This window comes from Necator americanus, chromosome I (genome assembly GCF_031761385.1).
Source record: "Necator americanus strain Aroian chromosome I, whole genome shotgun sequence".
Taxonomy (NCBI): Eukaryota; Metazoa; Nematoda; class Chromadorea; order Rhabditida; family Ancylostomatidae; genus Necator; species Necator americanus.
This window is the reverse complement of record NC_087371.1, coordinates 28,194,027-28,216,291: the sequence shown is the minus strand read 5'-3', so window position 1 is coordinate 28,216,291 and position 22,265 is coordinate 28,194,027. Positions and strand designations below refer to the sequence as shown.

Below are 22,265 nucleotides of genomic sequence, written 5' to 3'. Positions count from 1 at the left end.
GCTAGTTTTTCTTATCGCGGGGGGTGATGGATTTTTTTAAAGTTACTCTGTTCATAATAGGTTTATTATTAATTTTTATTATTTCAAATACAGCTCGTAAAAGTCGATTGGCGCCAGACAAACAAAAAAAAGCGCGCTGTTGTGCAAATGACTAATTAATGGCAGAAAGGATTTTGTGGATTTATCCTCGAAATTTGCTTATACCAGTATGAAGTAGTTTTAATACTTCACGTAGCATATTTTTTTTGTTTTTTTTCTGCAGAAGAACTGAACATCTTCAAGATATTAGTTCTCGCCACCTAACGACTAACAATTAATGCGTGCAAATCGAAGTCACTTCATAAATGAATAAATTCAAGCTAGTCACCTTCTTTTAGATCCATTCGAGGTTTTCGTTTTTGAATTCTTACCTTGTTCACATATTTTTTCAAAGAGCACTAGCATTACTGTACGTTTTCCGCGGATTTTCTTTTTTTTTCAAGGACAACCATGGATGAGTCGCTAGATTCTGTCTCCGAACGTCTTCGACGCCGTCGATTTCTTGTACTTGACCGACACGTAAGCTTAAAACCTTAACCTCACCTCGAATCACTACCCTTTGATGATTTCAGTTGACTCTGTTTTTAGAAGCAGTCTCAACCTCAGAAACTTGATGAGGTTCCTGATGATTACAGTCCCAGGAGCACAGATAGGTGATAATTTATATAATTTGTATTATTATTCTATTCTTATACCATTCTTATACCGTTATACTCATATTTCATTTTAATTTCCATTTTTATTTGCTATGTTGTCCCAAAATAAAAGGTTTATGATTGAAAATTGAACATTTACAGCCCGTCAGCCTCTCGTCCGCCTATTCCACAACCAGTAGCCATTCAAGTTGAGGACGAGGATGGACAACAGATCCGTAAGATAGTTCTGGATACTTATAAAAGATTTTGAAACGAATTCGTACGCTGATCTCCTGAACGAGCTCTGAAATGTTTACTGGGATAACAGTAAACAAAATCTCAACTATATTATAAACAACGGGTTGTAACAGGCACATATCGCTTTCTGCACTTTTACATTGTTGAGAATTGAAAGTTTAGCAATTGCAGAGTGGAAAGAGTGTGCTACTCTATAAATCCGTTCATTGAAAAAAGTGAGCCGAGATATATCGGCCGATGAATCTAGAAAATCTAGCATTCATGTTTCCTTGGGATCTCAATTTATTTTTAGTTTTTTTTTATTTTTTAAACGAATCTTTTTATTAGGTCTTCAACGTCCTGTCAATATATTGGTTCTAGTTTTAATAGATGTTTTTCTAATTTCTAGTTTTTTATGATCGTTAATTTCAAAATTCATGTCCAACTTCAAGAGCAACAACTTATCCCCGCAAATGAATGAACAAATAAAAAAACTACAAATGAAATTACAAAAATTATAGAATGAGAAAATGCGTTTATACTACCAACTCAGTATGTGTTTGCGTAATAAAAAGGGAACATTCAAAAAAAAAACAGAGTTGAAGAAAATTCAACACTCATTGGAAATCTGCTTAATGAAGTGCTCTTCTAATAGGACTATTTCGCTAAACCACAACTCATCGAAAAATCAATATGATCGAATCTTTAAAGTAATCATTTTTTGCAGCAACATTGGACTTTGACGGTTCTTTCCCACCACCATCTCCATCCGCGAAAAGTGTTAGTGATGACGATCTGCAATCTCATCTATCGTTCATAATGAAGGAACGGCTGCATACAATGGCTAAGGAGGTACGAGCTTAAAATCCATTAAAACACAGATTGTTGATTTCAAAACTGAAAAAAAAACGTGTTGTTCAAATTAACAATTTAATTCTGTTTTATCTGATTCTATGGGTTGATACATATATACATTCGGGATGTAAGTCGGGCAAACTTCAACTCCTACATAGCACGATTTCCATCTGTAAGAGAAGAAACATTGATGAGAATTATAATCTTACGGCTCTTTTTTTTTGGAAAGTAAGGCTCAATATTTACAATAAATAAGAATAAAATAAATAAAGCGAAAAGTAAAATTTCTTTAGAAAATATACCTAGAATACCCAAAATATACCTAAAATTACCTTTCTGAACAGAGAGCTTATCACAGTTCAAATAGAGTTTAGAAAGAAACTCAATGGAAAAAACGACGAGGTCACGTGTGAGGTCTTCGCTCACCCTTTGTTTTTGATGAGATATTTTCGGAAAACGTGATCTAGCAAATTGTTCCTCTATCCGAAAACAATGTGAAATAAATAAAATAGATCTATTTACCATGAAAGTTATTATTTATATATATAATCACATATTTATTGAGTTATTATTTATTTTATTTTTGTGATTTGTTTACTACTATTTGTTATTATATTATATTATTATTACTTGCATATTTATTAGATACTATTACTATACTTATTTATTATTTGCATGCATATTTACATTTTTACTGAACAAGAAAAACATCCTGTTATAATGTGTTCTTCGAAGCGATATCCGTTAAAATCCTTCCAGGTGCAACGTCGAACGTCAGCTGTACGGGAGACTTTGATCAAGGAGACACCGGAAGACTCGTTCTCGATGTCTTCCGCCGGTGTACCTACGGAAGAACATCGGCCAAGCCTTATGTCTCTTATCGGGCTGCAGGTACGGTAGCAATTGATCGTATTCGATAGACGATTCAGGAAAAGACGATGGTATCTGATCGTTCAGGGTGGAACACAGGACGAAGGAGAAGAGAACAAGGGACGATGGTGGTTACCAGAAAGTCTTCATCCTTATGGTTGGTATCTTCTGTGGTGATTCGCAATCGATTTTTACTGAGATTCTATTTTTATCGGATTGCTGCTGTACTCCATGGCCTTTGGCGGTGAAGAGATCAGCATTATAGATTTCATAGTTGATAAACATTGATTGGGCTGATCACAGCCGATTTTCATGGCAATCCTATCCGCAATCAATATCCATCAAAAATTAAGTCGTAGATGTTAGCGACGAAATATAGCGGCAGCCTCATCTCATGCTGCTGTTTTACTGGGCCCATCCAGAACCCGTATCCAACAAAATTTTCCCAGTTGGATAAAAGCGCTCCAGAGAAAAAATGTGCCTCGGCAGGACGCATTGAGATTCAATAAAAATTCCCCCCCCCCACTTGGGGCAAAGGAATCACGCTGCTGAAATACGCTTCCAAGCAGAAGTTTAGCACAGAAGATTTTTCTGCGACAAATGGTTAGGTCCCGCAGTGAAGATGTGCCGTTGCATCGAGTTTGCATCAGCAAGGTAACTAATCAATAGCGGATAGCACTACTGGAAAAAGAAATCACCGTCGGTTTTGTTCCCATCGTATTTATCCTCCCAAATGGTAAAATATTAGATACGGGTTCTGAACTCCAAATTTACTTCATAAACGCCATTTTTTTTAGGTCGATTCTACATGACATGGCTGTTTTTGGTCACCACAGCTTTTCTCTACAATGCTTACTGTATACCGCTGAGAAGTTCCTATCCCTATCAAACTAAATCAAATTTGATCTACTGGTTAATTCTCGACTACACGTGTGATTTTATCTACTTCATAGACATGGTGCTTATAAAGCCGAGGCTTAGATTCATGAAAGGAGGAATATCTGTAGTAAGTTCTATGTATTTTAAAAATAATAAATGGTTATGAAAGAATAAAAAAAGGTAGATGGTTACAGCTGGGTCAAAACGACATGAATCTCGGAGCGTTGCGTAAGCGGCCGTGCTCGGAAGCGGCGCGATGGAGACAGCGGTTGGAATCGAAGTAGGACCATGGCGAATTGCAGAGGTGGTTGGCGGCTGCGAGGATCCTTACACGATCCCAACCGCTACCCTTCAAGCGCAGCCGCTTGCGAAAATGTCCGTGCTCCATGTCGTTTTGACCCGACTATAGAGCTTCAAATTCCACGTAGAGATCTCTATGCTATACTATGATCGAAACGACTTGAAGCACGTACGCAATTGCGTACGCGGCTACTCTCGAGGCGCTGCAGTGGAGCGTAGCGGCTAGGAGCGTGGTGAAACCATTGCTCTCTGGCACCACCCATCTCTTCAGTTTGCGACGGTCCCAACTCGGTCCCAACTGCTGCCTCCACCGCGCCGTTTCGAGCGTGTACGCAAATGCACCGCAACCACACTCGTAACTCATGTCGTTTTGACCCGACTATAGTTTCGAATTGTCATCGATTGTGGTTGATGTCTTCTCAATGTTATAGAAATCACGTGATGAGACGTTGAAGCATTACCTGATGAGCTCAATATTCAAACTAGATCTTATTGCAATGATTCCTACTGACCTCATCTACATCTACTCCGGACCGACACCAATCTGGCGCCTGAACAAAGTGACCAAGGTGAGATTTATAGTCGGTGCCAAACGTGTTCAACTGCGTGCGAGCGTGTGGCGAGTCCGATCGGAGCACGTTATGAAGGAAAGAAAGCATAAGCGGAGAAAAAACCTGCACTGTGGGGACGGCCGCCGCGCCACGCGACGCCGGTCGAGCTCGTTCAGCGAGCAGAGCGACCGTACGTCGTCTTCTTCGTCACAGGACCAACATTCATCTTACAGATACCTTCGTTTTGGCAATTGTTCGACCTGCTTGATAACTCGTTCTCTTCTCCTTCTGTTATCAGGTAAATTGTCATGACTTGTGGTAATCAATAACCATTGTTTTCACTGTGATCAAACGAATACGTTCCAGAGTTACCCGTACGTTGTCCTACATGATCTACATTATTCATTGCAACAGCTGTATTTACTACCTATTAAGCGCATGGCAAGCGTTTGGACAAATTGCCTATCACGAAAACGGGAAATGGTACCTTAACAAGTGGGTGTACAATAATCAAGGTATGTTGCAAGGATCCCAACACGATTCTCATGGTAGAAGAAATGACTCGATTTGTTCGTTCTTCATGGAAGACCAACCATCCAGGAAATGCGTACATACGATGCTTCTACTTTACTGCAGCGGTGGCCACATCAACTGGGAACAATCCGGCGCCTACTAACGTCATTGAGTATGTCTGATTTGTTCCTTGATTTGTTCCCTAAAACATTATAAACAGATTTCGCTAACTACGCAAACTTTCAAGTGGTTCTGTAACTTGGGATTCCAGTAGGGATAGGGAAAAAGGGAATAATGAATGAACCGTTATGTGTTGCTGTAGTTCATCCATCTCACTTACAAAAAATGGCAATCGATTGAAGATCGGTCCGGTTGCAGTATTTGCAGATTTTGCGGTGTTTTTTTTTTCACAGGCAGCCTATCAGGAGATTGACGCAATGTGGAAACCTGATAGGAATATAGGGATAGGGATGCACGGATACTAGCGTGCACTAGCTGAATGTCCTTAAAAGAGGGGTGGAAAACGGCGTTCGTTCCTGTGACATCATTTGGAACACTGTACACGCTCCGCATCCCCACGAGCAAGCGGTCGAAGATTAATGATGACTCAGGGGTAGCGCGTCCTAACGTGCCTCGTTGGAAAAAAAACGCTGTTCCCACGCCATTTTTAAGATGATAAAAGGATTTTTTTAGGATGGAAATTGAGTGGGGGGGGGCGCTCATATTCGTAATCTACAGCCCGAACTCTATGCTTTCTATCAGGTTTCCGCGCTACGTCGATTTCGTGATATGCTACCTTCAAATAAGGTAATGATTCCATGCAAAACGATTGAGTATGCAAGAGAAACTTGAAATGTCGAGGTGATTCAACTATGTATAGAAAGAAAGACAAAGATTTAATGGATCCTCCGCTTCCAGGTACGTTTACATGACTTGCTCTTGGATGATGGGAGTGTTCGTGTTTGCTCTTCTGCTCGGACAGGTACGATTAACGAGGCACCATACCACAAAATTGGCGATGTTGGAATCTCTCCAACATCGCCAACAAGATAGCGTTAGGTGGGCGTAAATCACGAGTATGAGCACGATCACGCCCATTTCTGCGCTAATTGTCCTGAACAACGGCGAGGAAAATAGCGTTGTCGGTCGAATTCCCCTACGAACCACCTCATAACGCACCACGCCTGCATGCGCGCCGCGTTTGGTAGCGAACGGAAACACATTTCTTCAGCAGAACACTCATGTGGATGAAATAAATACGCTAATGCCAAACCCGCTGTATAAATACATACAAAGGTGAGGTGCTTCTTAATAAATTTCGACTGACAGGGCAATTTCCCACGCGAATTGGATGGGGAGACTTAAGCACTATCGTGCTCATACTCGTGATCTACACCACTGACCCTATTTTTTCGAAGAAAATTCCCAACATTGTCAACTTCGTGGCATGCTGCCCTCAGAGAGAGCTGTTGGACAAGTTCCAAAGAAACCACTCCAACTCAGATCCGTGATATCGTATCCAACGCTAATCGCACGCGAGAAGAGTATCGACGAAAAATGGATATGGCATTGTCCGAGTGCAAACGTCTAGGGCTACCGAAAGAGCTTACTAATCGTGTTCGTGACTGGTTCATCTACACATGGGAACAGCAAAAAACTCTCGGTATTGTCTCACAGCCTCATAGTTAAGCTCAATTCTAATCGTAAAAATTATTTTTAGATGAAAAGAAACTTATTGAGAAGCTTCCGCTGAAACTTCAGACAGATTTGGCGCTTTCGGTACACTATAACACACTCAGCAAAGTTCAACTTTTCCAGGTTAGTCTACTTTAATTATAAAATTAATTTTATTCTCCCATCCTGCTGCACAATTTCCAGGATTGTGACCGTGCCCTTCTAAGGGATCTCGTACTCAAGCTAAGACCTGTGATTTTCCTTCCGGGAGATATGATTTGTAGAAAGGGGAGTTTTTTTTTATTTAGAATCATTATATCACTATTACTTTACTAGGACAACGTTGCCAAACGATCCTGAAGGTTTTTTTGAGCTAGTCGATACACTTCTGCTACAGAACATTTTTTTCTTGTGACATTCTGATTTTGTCTTCACGTTCATCTGCTTCGATTCTAGTGCTGCATTGACGTTCTGACGTCCAATTCGTTTTCAAACAGCAGCAGAAATACGTTGTGTTATGAGCGATTCCATGCAAAGCACACTCCAAAAATCATTGCTTACTTCCATGGTTTGATCCCCTTACTCCCGTCCTTCCGGCATTGATTTCATGTGAAACACTCTATATTGAGGAATTGTGTCATTCCCCATGAATTTTCTTCCGCACCTGTACATCTGACTGCCTGCTCCATTCTTCATTGTGTCCTCCTTCGGAACTCTAGAATTTTGATCAAGGAATACCCTAGGTCTTGTCCGCCCTAGTTGTGGTCGGGTCAAAACGATATAGTGCTCGGTACGGTCACGTATAGTGGAGTCAAAACGACATGAAGCACTGTGCAGTTACGTAAGCGGTTGCGCTCGAAGCACTGCGGTGGAGCGCAGCGGTTACGATCGAGTAAGGATCGAGCGGTCCCTCCGTTCACTGCTGCAATTCTCGATGGTCCCACCTCGATTCCAACCGCTATCTCCACCGCGCCGCTTCGAGCGCAATCGCTTATCGCTTACACAACGGCACCATGCTTCATGTTTCTGGAGTCTCATGCTTCTGGAGTTCTGATCGGCTACACCTACAAACTCCCACATACTATTGAAGAGAACCCAACTTTGAAGATTTCCGCGAACGCTGAACTTTACTTTTAGATTAGGAAGCACAATTCCTGCGCCTATCACGCTAAATCTCTTATCAAAATCGAGGGATTATTTTTTTGCATGCAAAAAATATAAAGATAGCTATTTGGCTGAGGAATAAATCATGACCAATTTATTCCAAAGTGAAATATGCTCGTTCAAGTGAAACCTTTTTCAAATTATTCTATATTATTCGGAAGAAAATTTCTTGCCCCACAAATATGTCACTTTGTTTTCCGTTTACTTTTTTCCTACTATTGCCAAGGACTTGATAAGATGAAACCAATCGCAGTCTTAGTGTTAAAGTTGTATTTTCTTGACATTGTAACTCGACACCTTTTACGTTTAGATATGTTCTTTCAATTCCAGTCTCTTATGTTTTTAGTTAGTTAGTTTTGTAAATTTGCTTGTAAAACAACTCCCTTAGAACTACGAGCTTGAACAGATGTGATTTAAAAGGCATCACCCCACGAATCTGAGGTGGTACGGATTTCAGGTGGAGTATTCGCATACTTGATCGTAGATTATGGAGAGGGGGTGATTCCGTCCATCTTTTTCGTACTTGCCGTAAAAAACGGTCTGGAAAATACGGCTTCGGGCGTTCCGGCGCGCTATTTTCCACAAGGAGTTCGATTGGAGCGCGCCAGCCTTGTGCACGCGCCGCATCTTCCGGACCGTTTTTTACGGCAATTAGGAAGAAATGGACAGAATCACCCCCTCTCCATAATCTACTATCCCGCATACGAATACTCCACCTGAAATCCGTACCACCTAAGATTCGTGGGGTGATGTCTTTAACCTCGAAAAATCACTAACATACACAGTTTCAGGGAGACGTAGGGAAGGAAATGTATATAGTCAACCAAGGCGTCCTCCAAGTTGTGGGTGGAGAAAACAATAAGACCGTGTTTGCAGAGTTAACTCAAGGATCTGTATTTGGCGAAATCAGGTAATCCAACTGATCAGAACGAAACAACATCTTCCGACCAATAAACAGAGTTAGAGCAGCAGAAGACCACTATGCATCTGTCCTGAAACCGCATACATGTAGAGAGGAAAAAGATCGCGAGCTTTTTTTTTACGATCTGTGATTTTTTCCCGAAGCTCTGCGATTCGACTGTTAGATGATGAGAAGCCCGTGACCACGAGAATCTAAAATACTTCACGGGTCTGAGCTAGAATATCAATTTTGGAATCTTAGACTTCATACTAATGAGGACAGTGTAGCGGTTAAAGGTTCCGCTTCCTGCACGATCGATCGGAGGTTCGAATCCGCCCTAGTGCTCACCAAGCCTTTCATCCCTCTGGGGTCGATAAATTGGTAGCAGACTTGTCTGGGAGGATAAAAACACTGACTGAGGACATCGGCTAGCCCTCGCAACTCATTGTATAGGCCAGTTACACGTTCGCAAACCTCAAACGATTCTGAATTGAAGTGAACGCGTTGGCGCATCCCAAGCGGATTGATTAACGATTAACTTTATCCTCTTTTATCCCTTATTACAAATATATTCCCCCTCATTATCCAGATTTTAAAAAATGTTCAGTACGGGGACACCTTCGACACTCTTGAGCGCTTCATACGTGATCTGCCACAACAAACGCCTTCAAAGTTTAATTTCAGATAATTACGAGTTATGTAGTAATACAATCCAAAGTAACTTCCAAAAAATAATGCGTTCTCGCAATGACAATACGTGACGCTTATTAATTACTGTGTATTTACATATCTTTTTTCCGGTATTGAAGTGAAATTTAAAAAAAAAAAATTTATTAGTGCAAATCAAGTATCCACAATGTAATTACCATCTAGCCAGTTAATGGGCGAAGTCTCAATTCCGCTCTTCCTGAAGGAGAGGGGCTGCGTCGGTAAAAAGTCGTACGTTTGAGTTTTTGAGATTTTTTCCGCGCAGATGCTGCTTCCGGACCCGGAACAGGTGATAAGCGGATGGGGCAAAGATCCTGGGCAGTAGGAAGGGCGTGGCACGGTTGTCCAGCCCAGGCCTCCCAGAAACAACCACTTCACTCTTTTGGATGTGATTTTTCTCGTTCTCCGTGCAACTTCGAAGCGTTTCGGGCGTTTTTTCGTAGACTGCATCGGTCACCGGCTAGGGTGCTACATGCAGAGACTGGTGATCATTGCCTGATGATCCGTTAGCAGCTCCCGGACCAGAACACCTTGCGAATTCCAAACTACAAAAAATCAGAATTGGGGAAAAAGATATGCAAAGAACACGTCCAACTTCCATTATCCTATCTATGGCATCAAACAAATACCTGCAACTCTCTACGAACTTCTTCTCGGAAAATCTCTTACGTTGAACTCTATCTCAGCAATTTCCTCCGTTCAGAATGCACTCTTTTTCATTTTCATAATGGAATGAATAGCCTAATGTGTGAAGCAGAAAATTATGAAGAAAAATCATCTATGAGAAGAAAAAATATCACAAAAAAACATGGACGACTTCAGGGATTTGGGGAGTGCACCTAACTACGCTTACATTTTATAGTTTGTTAGCTATCGGTGGCAATAATCGGAGAACGGCCTCTATTAGAGCGAAAGGATACGCGACTCTTTTCGTTTTGGCTAAAGAAGACTTGAATGACGTCATCAAGTACTATCCTCAAGCGCAAATTCTACTCAAACGAAAAGCAGCGTAAGTCTACGAAATGACCCTATTCTGGATTAATCGTTCGTAATGTAGTTCTCTTTCCTTTCCAGACAAATGCTGAAAAATGACAAGAAGGCCGATACAACGGCAGTGGAGGAACGAGGACTTGAAGAGACGTGCCGTCTTTCTGGTCTTGGTACTCCTCGAATGCTGCGCGTAGTAGCAAAGGTGCTAAGTCCAGAAAAGCACTCAACAGCTCAACTAAAAGAAGCCATTGATAAAGGAGGTTTGTCAGGAACACTTTTTCTTGGGTCCTTTGTGTCTGAGTCTTCAAGAATATTCTCATGATGGTTCCCGCAAATCCACACAACAATATTCGGGTCAAATCGACATGAATCACGAGTGTAGTTGCGGTGCATTTGCGTACGCGCTCGAAACAGTGCGATACAGGCAGCAGTTGGAGGGCAGAAGGCAGAACCGAGGTGGGACCCTGGCAAACTGCAGCAATGCATGGTACCAGCAAGGGTCCCCTCTTGATCCTAACCGCCACGCTCCACCACACCCTTTCAGGCGCATCCGCTTGAGCAACCGCACCTTGCTTCGTTTTGTCCCAAATATAGCAGTTATATTACGGATCAACCCGCACGTTTGATCGGCAGTCATACCACTCATAAAAGTGATATAGTTGGGATGTAAGGATGATCAATGATGGGTCTGAAATATGTAGTAGCAGTTCTTATAAAATCCTCAGTAGCGATCCATGGCAAAAGCACCATGCACCGCTGGTTCCAGTCTGGTGTCCAAATAGATTCGGCTTAACTCCCTCCATAAAAAAAAACAGAACAAAACTGTTCGCACGAAAGAAACTCCATCACTTTAAAGGCATCACCCCACGAATCTAGGGTGTGCGGGTTTTAGGTGGTTTATCCTAATACGGAGTCGTAGATTAGGGAGAGGAGAGTGATTCCGTCTATTTCTTTCTAATAGCTGTAAAAAACGGCCCGAAGATACGGCTTCGAGCTTTCCGGTGCGCTATTTTCTACAACGAGTTCGATTGGAGCGCGTCAGCCTTGTGCATGCGCCGCATCGTTCCGGCCACTTTTTACGGCAATTAGGGAGAAATGGACGGAATCACCCTCCTTTCCATAATCTACGACCCCGTATAGGAAATCTCCATCTGAAATCTGCACCACCCCAGATTCGTGTAATGATGTCTTTAAGTCAAACGTGGTACGGTATCCATATCATAGTTAACTGTGCTTAGAAAAGGACCCACATATAATTTGCTCTTGTTTAGACCAGAGGCGGCGAACATCGATCTACCCCTGGTCAACAGTTCAGAAAGACGACCTCTCAGATGATTCCGCATTTGAAGGAGGCTCCGAAGATGAAGAAGATGAGGCTGAGGAGTGTCAGGATGCAAATGACGGTCAGCAAGAGTTGTCGGAAGCGGATCCGCAATGACACTGTTCGGTATCTGCTGAAAGTCACTTTGTTTGGGTGGCCCGCTTAGCTTGTAATGAATATTTAATGAAACCTTTACTTCTTGTTTATAAGCTGGAGTATTGAAGCCCAAAAAACTGAAATGAAGAACTTAGTTAAGTTCTATTAGGAATACTTCTACGACAACTTCAGAAAATAAAGGGAAAAAAAGCAGAAAAAATCAACCCTTCCTTGTCTTTCTCTCCGACTTTTCCAACACACAAAATTAAAGCCTCTAATCTTTCTACCTTAGCACGAAAGTTTACAGCAATTATAACCTTAAAGAAATATTATGATTAGTCTATGTTTTATTTTAGAGACGAGATAAGTACAGACAAGTTGTAGGAGGAGTAGGAGCAATGAAGGGCTGCCATAGATGTTTTAGCGGTTTCTACTACGGAACGCGGAGATAAGATGGCGAACGCATTCTGAAGCTATCCGATTCCAAGAAACTCGTCATCGCAAAGAAAAGGTTTCAGGACAACTCCACCTTGTCACCCACTACAACGACAACGGTAGGATGGAAACTGAAATCATGTTAATAAGACACAACGATCAGAAGCTTGTCAATAACACAAAAGTCATGGCTTGCGAAAAGGCACAACGCGGCACCGTACTCTTATCCATACATCCAACTGCTATCTGCCGAGATACTTGACAGCTTACAAGTCGTAGTAGGATCGAAGCAGTTAGCGAGGTACTCGGTACAACACAGGTTGACCAACGCGATAAAGAAACAGACGTAGCTATGGACAGGAAAGCAAAAACCAAAGTCAGTAAGGAAAAGTGATTCTATCACGCCTTTCTCACAAATAAAACGCCGGATGACCGGCAAAATCACAAGAGTGGGAGAAAGGATGCAAAGAAAGCGGTGGCCGCAACAAAGGCTGCCCCTATGATGACATCTATAAGAGGCTCAAGACAGGCCATGGCGAACATCTTATCAACTAACTGTCAAGATATCAGACTGATGATGTCGAGAAAATTCCACCGCCAGGCTGAGGATGTCGAGCGCTGGGCGGCGCCAACGACGGAAATGGACCCCCCGGACGGACCAAAACAAGATGCTAGACCAATGGGGTAAGTACTTCAAGAGCGTCTCAGCAGAAAAATTTCCCCATCCGTCAATCCTTCTAGGCCTACTTACAAACAGCCAGTTCAGCAGATAACGACTGATGAATATGAATCGGCCTTGGAACGATGAAGCCAGGAAAGGCGACAGGTAAAGACTATCAGGCTGAGGAGGTAAGGTGATTGGAATCCTGGAAAATGACTAACACAGTCCCTGAACCGAAGTGACAAAAGAAGAAAATGCCCGTGGACTGGAAACGAAACACGGCAACACCTATCTGAGGATAGGTGAACTAAGTCAATCTAGTGTTGGTGGATTCGACTGACGTCTCCCCGAATAAAGCTTTTTGGACGCAGGATTTGAAAAATTGCCTATCTGACCACTAACTAGTGCTATCACTACCATCTGCGCCACCACCAATGCCATCAACGCTAAATGAGAAGCATCTCGAGAAACAAAAACCTCTGCATCTCGCATTCCACGGCTTACGAAGAGAAAATGATCGCGCTCTGCATAAAGTCATCTGGTAAGCTTCACAACAATATGCAGTCCCATAATAGCTGATCAGATAGATCCAGATCCTCTGCACTGAACCAAAAGTTGAGTGAAAATGGCTGCCGACACGTCGCCGGAATTCTCCGTCTTCGTCGGCCTACATCAGGATTAGGTTGCTTCTGAAGCAGTGCCATGAACACTACTCTTCGCCAAGGATGTCATGCTGACGTCTTAAGATAAAGAAGAACTGAAGCAACTCAAGCAGTGCGCGACACGCTAACAACGTTTCTGCTATCTATCACCATTAAAAGCATCACCCAACGAATCTGAGGTGGTACGGATTTCGGCTTCGGGCGTTCTGACGCACTAATTTCTCTAAGGAGTTTGACTGGAGCGCGCCAGCCCTTGTGCACGCGCCGCATCTTCCGGGCCGTTTTTTATGGCAATTGGGAAGAAATGGATGAATCACTCTCTCCCCATAATCTACCATCCCTTACAAGAATACTCCACCTGAAATCTGCACACCTCAGATTCCTGGAGTGATACCTTTAAAGAGACCAATTATATAAAAACACGTAAATAACAGACTCCAGCAGAACTGACGGCATACACTTTCCGAAGACCGACGTCTTCAAATATCTCGATTGAATAAACGAATAAAGATGATTGTTTGTTCGGAACACGGACGGACCAATTGAAAGGTCAACTGGAGATGGCTCAAACATCTGTAGTGCAATGACAGTAAGGATCGAGCGGTCCCTCCGTTCACTGCTGCAATTCTCGATGGTCCCACCTCGATTCCAACCGCTATCTCCACCGCGCCGCTTCGAGCGCAATCGCTTATCGCTTACACAACGGCACCATGCTTCATGTTTCTGGAGTCTCATGCTTCTGGAGTTCTGATCGGCTACACCTACAAACTCCCACATACTATTGAAGAGAACCCAACTTTGAAGATTTCCGCGAACGCTGAACTTTACTTTTAGATTAGGAAGCACAATTCCTGCGCCTATCACGCTAAATCTCTTATCAAAATCGAGGGATTATTTTTTTGCATGCAAAAAATATAAAGATAGCTATTTGGCTGAGGAATAAATCATGACCAATTTATTCCAAAGTGAAATATGCTCGTTCAAGTGAAACCTTTTTCAAATTATTCTATATTATTCGGAAGAAAATTTCTTGCCCCACAAATATGTCACTTTGTTTTCCGTTTACTTTTTCCTACTATTGCCAAGGACTTGATAAGATGAAACCAATCGCAGTCTTAGTGTTAAAGTTGTATTTTCTTGACATTGTAACTCGACACCTTTTACGTTTAGATATGTTCTTTCAATTCCAGTCTCTTATGTTTTTAGTTAGTTAGTTTTGTAAATTTGCTTGTAAAACAACTCCCTTAGAACTACGAGCTTGAACAGATGTGATTTAAAGGCATCACCCCACGAATCTGAGGTGGTACGGATTTCAGGTGGAGTATTCGCATACTTGATCGTAGATTATGGAGAGGGGGTGATTCCGTCCATCTTTTTCGTACTTGCCGTAAAAAACGGTCTGGAAAATACGGCTTCGGGCGTTCCGGCGCGCTATTTTCCACAAGGAGTTCGATTGGAGCGCGCCAGCCTTGTGCACGCGCCGCATCTTCCGGACCGTTTTTTACGGCAATTAGGAAGAAATGGACAGAATCACCCCCTCTCCATAATCTACTATCCCGCATACGAATACTCCACCTGAAATCCGTACCACCTAAGATTCGTGGGGTGATGTCTTTAACCTCGAAAAATCACTAACATACACAGTTTCAGGGAGACGTAGGGAAGGAAATGTATATAGTCAACCAAGGCGTCCTCCAAGTTGTGGGTGGAGAAAACAATAAGACCGTGTTTGCAGAGTTAACTCAAGGATCTGTATTTGGCGAAATCAGGTAATCCAACTGATCAGAACGAAACAACATCTTCCGACCAATAAACAGAGTTAGAGCAGCAGAAGACCACTATGCATCTGTCCTGAAACCGCATACATGTAGAGAGGAAAAAGATCGCGAGCTTTTTTTTTACGATCTGTGATTTTTTCCCGAAGCTCTGCGATTCGACTGTTAGATGATGAGAAGCCCGTGACCACGAGAATCTAAAATACTTCACGGGTCTGAGCTAGAATATCAATTTTGGAATCTTAGACTTCATACTAATGAGGACAGTGTAGCGGTTAAAGGTTCCGCTTCCTGCACGATCGATCGGAGGTTCGAATCCGCCCTAGTGCTCACCAAGCCTTTCATCCCTCTGGGGTCGATAAATTGGTAGCAGACTTGTCTGGGAGGATAAAAACACTGACTGAGGACATCGGCTAGCCCTCGCAACTCATTGTATAGGCCAGTTACACGTTCGCAAACCTCAAACGATTCTGAATTGAAGTGAACGCGTTGGCGCATCCCAAGCGGATTGATTAACGATTAACTTTATCCTCTTTTATCCCTTATTACAAATATATTCCCCCTCATTATCCAGATTTTAAAAAATGTTCAGTACGGGGACACCTTCGACACTCTTGAGCGCTTCATACGTGATCTGCCACAACAAACGCCTTCAAAGTTTAATTTCAGATAATTACGAGTTATGTAGTAATACAATCCAAAGTAACTTCCAAAAAATAATGCGTTCTCGCAATGACAATACGTGACGCTTATTAATTACTGTGTATTTACATATCTTTTTTCCGGTATTGAAGTGAAATTTAAAAAAAAAAAATTTATTAGTGCAAATCAAGTATCCACAATGTAATTACCATCTAGCCAGTTAATGGGCGAAGTCTCAATTCCGCTCTTCCTGAAGGAGAGGGGCTGCGTCGGTAAAAAGTCGTACGTTTGAGTTTTTGAGATTTTTTTCCGCGCAGATGCTGCTTCCGGACCCGGAACAGGTGATAAGCGGATGGGGCAAAGATCCTGGGCAGTAGGAAGGGCGTGGCACGGTTGTCCAGCCCAGGCCTCCCAGAAACAACCACTTCACTCTTTTGGATGTGATTTTTCTCGTTCTCCGTGCAACTTCGAAGCGTTTCGGGCGTTTTTTCGTAGACTGCATCGGTCACCGGCTAGGGTGCTACATGCAGAGACTGGTGATCATTGCCTGATGATCCGTTAGCAGCTCCCGGACCAGAACACCTTGCGAATTCCAAACTACAAAAAATCAGAATTGGGGAAAAAGATATGCAAAGAACACGTCCAACTTCCATTATCCTATCTATGGCATCAAACAAATACCTGCAACTCTCTACGAACTTCTTCTCGGAAAATCTCTTACGTTGAACTCTATCTCAGCAATTTCCTCCGTTCAGAATGCACTCTTTTTCATTTTCATAATGGAATGAATAGCCTAATGTGTGAAGCAGAAAATTATGAAGAAAAATCATCTATGAGAAGAAAAAAATATCACAAAAAAACATGGACGACTTCAGGGATTTGGGGAGTGCACCTAACTACGCTTACATTTTATAGTTTGTTAGCTATCGGTGGCAATAATCGGAGAACGGCCTCTATTAGAGCGAAAGGATACGCGACTCTTTTCGTTTTGGCTAAAGAAGACTTGAATGACGTCATCAAGTACTATCCTCAAGCGCAAATTCTACTCAAACGAAAAGCAGCGTAAGTCTACGAAATGACCCTATTCTGGATTAATCGTTCGTAATGTAGTTCTCTTTCCTTTCCAGACAAATGCTGAAAAATGACAAGAAGGCCGATACAACGGCAGTGGAGGAACGAGGACTTGAAGAGACGTGCCGTCTTTCTGGTCTTGGTACTCCTCGAATGCTGCGCGTAGTAGCAAAGGTGCTAAGTCCAGAAAAGCACTCAACAGCTCAACTAAAAGAAGCCATTGATAAAGGAGGTTTGTCAGGAACACTTTTTCTTGGGTCCTTTGTGTCTGAGTCTTCAAGAATATTCTCATGATGGTTCCCGCAAATCCACACAACAATATTCGGGTCAAATCGACATGAATCACGAGTGTAGTTGCGGTGCATTTGCGTACGCGCTCGAAACAGTGCGATACAGGCAGCAGTTGGAGGGCAGAAGGCAGAACCGAGGTGGGACCCTGGCAAACTGCAGCAATGCATGGTACCAGCAAGGGTCCCCTCTTGATCCTAACCGCCACGCTCCACCACACCCTTTCAGGCGCATCCGCTTGAGCAACCGCACCTTGCTTCGTTTTGTCCCAAATATAGCAGTTATATTACGGATCAACCCGCACGTTTGATCGGCAGTCATACCACTCATAAAAGTGATATAGTTGGGATGTAAGGATGATCAATGATGGGTCTGAAATATGTAGTAGCAGTTCTTATAAAATCCTCAGTAGCGATCCATGGCAAAAGCACCATGCACCGCTGGTTCCAGTCTGGTGTCCAAATAGATTCGGCTTAACTCCCTCCATAAAAAAAAACAGAACAAAACTGTTCGCACGAAAGAAACTCCATCACTTTAAAAGCGTCACCCCACGAATCTAGGGTGTGCGGGTTTTAGGTGGGTTATCCCCATACGGAATCGTAGATTAGAGAGAGAGGGGTGATTCCGTCTATTTCTTCCTAATAGCTGTAAAAAACGGCCCGAAGATACGGCCTAGAGCTTTCCGGTGCGCTATTTTCTACAACGAGTTCGATTGGAGCGCGTCAGCCTTGTGCATGCGCCGCATCGTTCCGGCCACTTTTTACGGCAATTAGGGAGAAATGGACGGAATCACCCTCCTTTCCATAATCTACGACCCCGTATAGGAAATCTCCATCTGAAATCTGCACCACCCCAGATTCGTGTAATGATGTCTTTAAGTCAAACGTGGTACGGTATCCATATCATAGTTAACTGTGCTTAGAAAAGGACCCACATATAATTTGCTCTTGTTTAGACCAGAGGCGGCGAACATCGATCTACCCCTGGTCAACAGTTCAGAAAGACGACCTCTCAGATGATTCCGCATTTGAAGGAGGCTCCGAAGATGAAGAAGATGAGGCTGAGGAGTGTCAGGATGCAAATGACGGTCAGCAAGAGTTGTCGGAAGCGGATCCGCAATGACACTGTTCGGTATCTGCTGAAAGTCACTTTGTTTGGGTGGCCCGCTTAGCTTGTAATGAATATTTAATGAAACCTTTACTTCTTGTTTATAAGCTGGAGTATTGAAGCCCAAAAAACTGAAATGAAGAACTTAGTTAAGTTCTATTAGGAATACTTCTACGACAACTTCAGAAAATAAAGGGAAAAAAAGCAGAAAAATCAACCCTTCCTTGTCTTTCTCTCCGACTTTTCCAACACACAAAATTAAAGCCTCTAATCTTTCTACCTTAGCACGAAAGTTTACAGCAATTATAACCTTAAAGAAATATTATGATTAGTCTATGTTTTATTTTAGAGACGAGATAAGTACAGACAAGTTGTAGGAGGAGTAGGAGCAATGAAGGGCTGCCATAGATGTTTTAGCGGTTTCTACTACGGAACGCGGAGATAAGATGGCGAACGCATTCTGAAGCTATCCGATTCCAAGAAACTCGTCATCGCAAAGAAAAGGTTTCAGGACAACTCCACCTTGTCACCCACTACAACGACAACGGTAGGATGGAAACTGAAATCATGTTAATAAGACACAACGATCAGAAGCTTGTCAATAACACAAAAGTCATGGCTTGCGAAAAGGCACAACGCGGCACCGTACTCTTATCCATACATCCAACTGCTATCTGCCGAGATACTTGACAGCTTACAAGTCGTAGTAGGATCGAAGCAGTTAGCGAGGTACTCGGTACAACACAGGTTGACCAACGCGATAAAGAAACAGACGTAGCTATGGACAGGGAAAGCAAAAACCAAAGTCAGTAAGGAAAAGTGATTCTATCACGCCTTTCTCACAAATAAAACGCCGGATGACCGGCAAAATCACAAGAGTGGGAGAAAGGATGCAAAGAAAGCGGTGGCCGCAACAAAGGCTGCCCCTATGATGACATCTATAAGAGGCTCAAGACAGGCCATGGCGAACATCTTATCAACTAACTGTCAAGATATCAGACTGATGATGTCGAGAAAATTCCACCGCCAGGCTGAGGATGTCGAGCGTTGAGCGGCGCCAACGACGAGAATGGACCCCTCGAACGGACCAAAACAAGATGCTAGACCAATGGGGTAAGTACTTCAAGAGCGTCTCAGCAGAAAAATTTCCCCATCCGTCAATCCTTCTAGGCCTACTTACAAACAGCCAGTTCAGCAGATAACGACTGATGAATATGAATCGGCCTTGGAACGATGAAGCCAGGAAAGGCGACAGGTAAAGACTATCAGGCTGAGGAGGTAAGGTGATTGGAATCCTGGAAAATGACTAACACAGTCCCTGAACCGAAGTGACAAAAGAAGAAAATGCCTATGGACTGGAAACGAAGCACGGCAACGCCTATCCGAGAATAGGTGAACTAAGTCAATCTAGTGCTGGAATTACATGTGGATTCGATTGGCGTCTCCCCGAATAAAGATTTCTGGACGCGGAATTTGAAACATTGCCTATCTGACCACTAACTAGTGCTATCACTACCATCTGCGCCACCACCAATGCCATCAACGCTAAATGAGAAGCATCTCGAGAAACAAAAACCTCTGCATCTCGCATTCCACGGCTTACGAAGAGAAAATGATCGCGCTCTGCATAAAGTCATCTGGTAAGCTTCACAACAATATGCAGTCCCATAATAGCTGATCAGATAGATCCAGATCCTCTGCACTGAACCAAAAAGTTGAGTGAAAATGGCTGCCGACACGTCGCCGGAATTCTCCGTCTTCGTCGGCCTACATCAGGATTAGGTTGCTTCTGAAGCAGTGCCATGAACACTACTCTTCGCCAAGGATGTCATGCTGACGTCTTAAGATAAAGAAGAACTGAAGCAACTCAAGCAGTGCGCGACACGCTAACAACGTTTCTGCTATCTATCACCATTAAAAGCATCACCCAACGAATCTGAGGTGGTACGGATTTCGGCTTCGGGCGTTCTGACGCACTAATTTCTCTAAGGAGTTTGACTGGAGCGCGCCAGCCTTGTGCACGCGCCGCATCTTCCGGGCCGTTTTTTATGGCAATTAGGAAGAAATGGATGGAATCACTCTCCTCCCCATAATCTACCATCCCTTACAAGAATACTCCACCTGAAATCTGCACACCTCAGATTCCTGGAGTGATGCCTTTAAAGAGACCAATTATATAAAAACACGTAAATAACAGACTCCAGCAGAACTGACGGCATACACTTTCCGAAGACCGACGTCTTCAAATATCTCGATTGAATAAACGAATAAAGATGATTGTTTGTTCGGAACACGGACGGACCAATTGAAAGGTCAACTGGAGATGGCTCAAACATCTGTAGTGCCGTGACCGACCCTTATAAAAATTTACAGATTTTCTGGATGACAGTTTCGACGGAAAAACCGAACGGAAACGATGTTACTATCCGTAACATTTATGAAATTGATCGTTGAATAAAATATTGCAGTTTTTGTCACACATACTCTGATGCAAGTATACCTTCCAGCAATGAATAAATAAATAATCTCTGCACTGCTATGAAATGTATATGCAGTAAATTCAAAACAAAACAAACGGGAGTGTTCAAAAAAGCCCTTGAGCACTTCAATTTTGTAGTCCACACAAATCATATAAAATACGGGGGAGAGGGGGAAGGAGGGAAGGTAGGAGAAGAACTGTATCAGTATTTTACGTCTCAACAGAGATAGAGCATGGAGCGGGTTCAACAGCCACTCTCCAGTAGATGTCCTGGCAGAAGTATTTGCCAATGGTTCATAATTTCCATAGAATTGTCGCGTACAGACGATGTTATTTGTGCACGTCATTTTCTCCAGGAAGAACATATACTATGTAGAATGCAGGTCCATTGATAACACTGCCACATTTGCCAACCAGCTTACCACCATCCAAATGATACATGCGATAGTCGAAACCGATGCTCCGACCACCTTCACTTTTGAAAAGTTGGCGAAGGGATCCTCGAGGGAAGCACTTGAGTTGCACCTCATGAGCCAGACTGGTCTCACCTGAGGAGCATCGGCTCCTCCCTATCGCACCTATGATCGAAATTGTCATTGTCGGCAAGTGTCATTGTGATCGAAATAATAGTCTATGTCAAAGGCAGCATACCACGAATCTGAGGTGGTGCGGATTTCAGATGGAGTATTCGTATACGGTATAGTAGATTATGGAGAGGTGGGTGATTCCGTCCATTTCTTGCTAATTGGCGTAAAAAACGGCCCGGAAGATGCGGCGCATGCACAATGCTGGCGCGCTCCTTTCGAACCTCTTGTAGAGAATAGCGCGCCTGAACGCCCGAAGCTGTTATCTTCCGTGCCGTTTTTTTACCGCAATTAGGAACAAATGGACTTAATCACCGCCCTCTTCTGAATCTACGATCCCGTATACGAATACTCCACCTGAAATCCGTACCACCTCAGAATCGTGGGGTGATGCCTTTAACTGAACAAGGGGTAAATTGATCATTCACTGATTTCGTATTAACTGTCCATTGTGCTTCATTCTTGCACAGCTATTTTCTTTATCTCATATATACATTACTAATCAAAGAGAAGAACCACAGCAACAGAGCACAGAATTCCGCAACAATGTGGTAATCATCAAACCTCAATCCTCTAACAAAAGCACATTAGCATGTATGCTATCAGGGAGGATGGTAAATTAAATTTCGTTTAAATTCATCTTTATAGGGAAAAATTACCAAAACGACCAAAAAAACGAGGAGTTAGAGAGAACAATGAACTATGGTAGAGCTAGTCGGAAACAAATACTATACCAAAAATACTTAAACAGTGAGGTTTTCGGAATGCGGCGGTGATCCTTCTTTCAGAGTGTATTATAAAACATATGAACATCGAAACGAATATTTA

General features: G+C 42.8%; 2 protein-coding genes across 4 annotated transcripts; both read left to right on the top strand.

Moving 5' to 3' along the window:
• Nucleotides 1–489: 489 nt before the first annotated feature.
• On the top strand, nucleotides 490–11,754 carry RB195_007122 (uncharacterized protein; the record flags this gene model as incomplete). Its single annotated transcript, XM_064180575.1, has 19 exons — nucleotides 490–558; nucleotides 628–692; nucleotides 837–910; nucleotides 1,639–1,763; nucleotides 2,526–2,657; nucleotides 2,724–2,793; nucleotides 3,434–3,642; nucleotides 4,247–4,384; nucleotides 4,600–4,664; nucleotides 4,733–4,881; nucleotides 4,967–5,051; nucleotides 5,798–5,861; nucleotides 6,383–6,542; nucleotides 6,600–6,697; nucleotides 6,758–6,845; nucleotides 8,513–8,627; nucleotides 10,189–10,335; nucleotides 10,401–10,576; nucleotides 11,588–11,754. The coding sequence occupies 19 exons, from the start codon at nucleotides 490–492 to the stop codon at nucleotides 11,752–11,754; spliced, it is 2,196 nt and encodes a 731-aa protein (XP_064037436.1).
• Nucleotides 11,755–12,700: 946 nt separating this feature from the next.
• RB195_007121 (uncharacterized protein) lies at nucleotides 12,701–18,389 on the top strand (the record flags this gene model as incomplete). Of its 3 annotated transcripts, none has more annotated exons than XM_064180572.1 (4): nucleotides 12,701–12,852; nucleotides 16,824–16,970; nucleotides 17,036–17,211; nucleotides 18,223–18,389. In XM_064180572.1, 4 exons carry the CDS (start codon nucleotides 12,701–12,703, stop codon nucleotides 18,387–18,389), a joined length of 642 nt encoding a protein of 213 aa, XP_064037433.1. The 3 variants fall into 3 exon arrangements, with proteins under 3 accessions (XP_064037433.1, XP_064037435.1, XP_064037434.1); XM_064180573.1 differs by lacking the exon at nucleotides 12,701–12,852 and adding an exon at nucleotides 16,226–16,281; XM_064180574.1 differs by lacking the exons at nucleotides 16,824–16,970; nucleotides 17,036–17,211; nucleotides 18,223–18,389 and adding an exon at nucleotides 12,910–12,976.
• Between the last annotated feature and the right edge of the window lie 3,876 nt (nucleotides 18,390–22,265).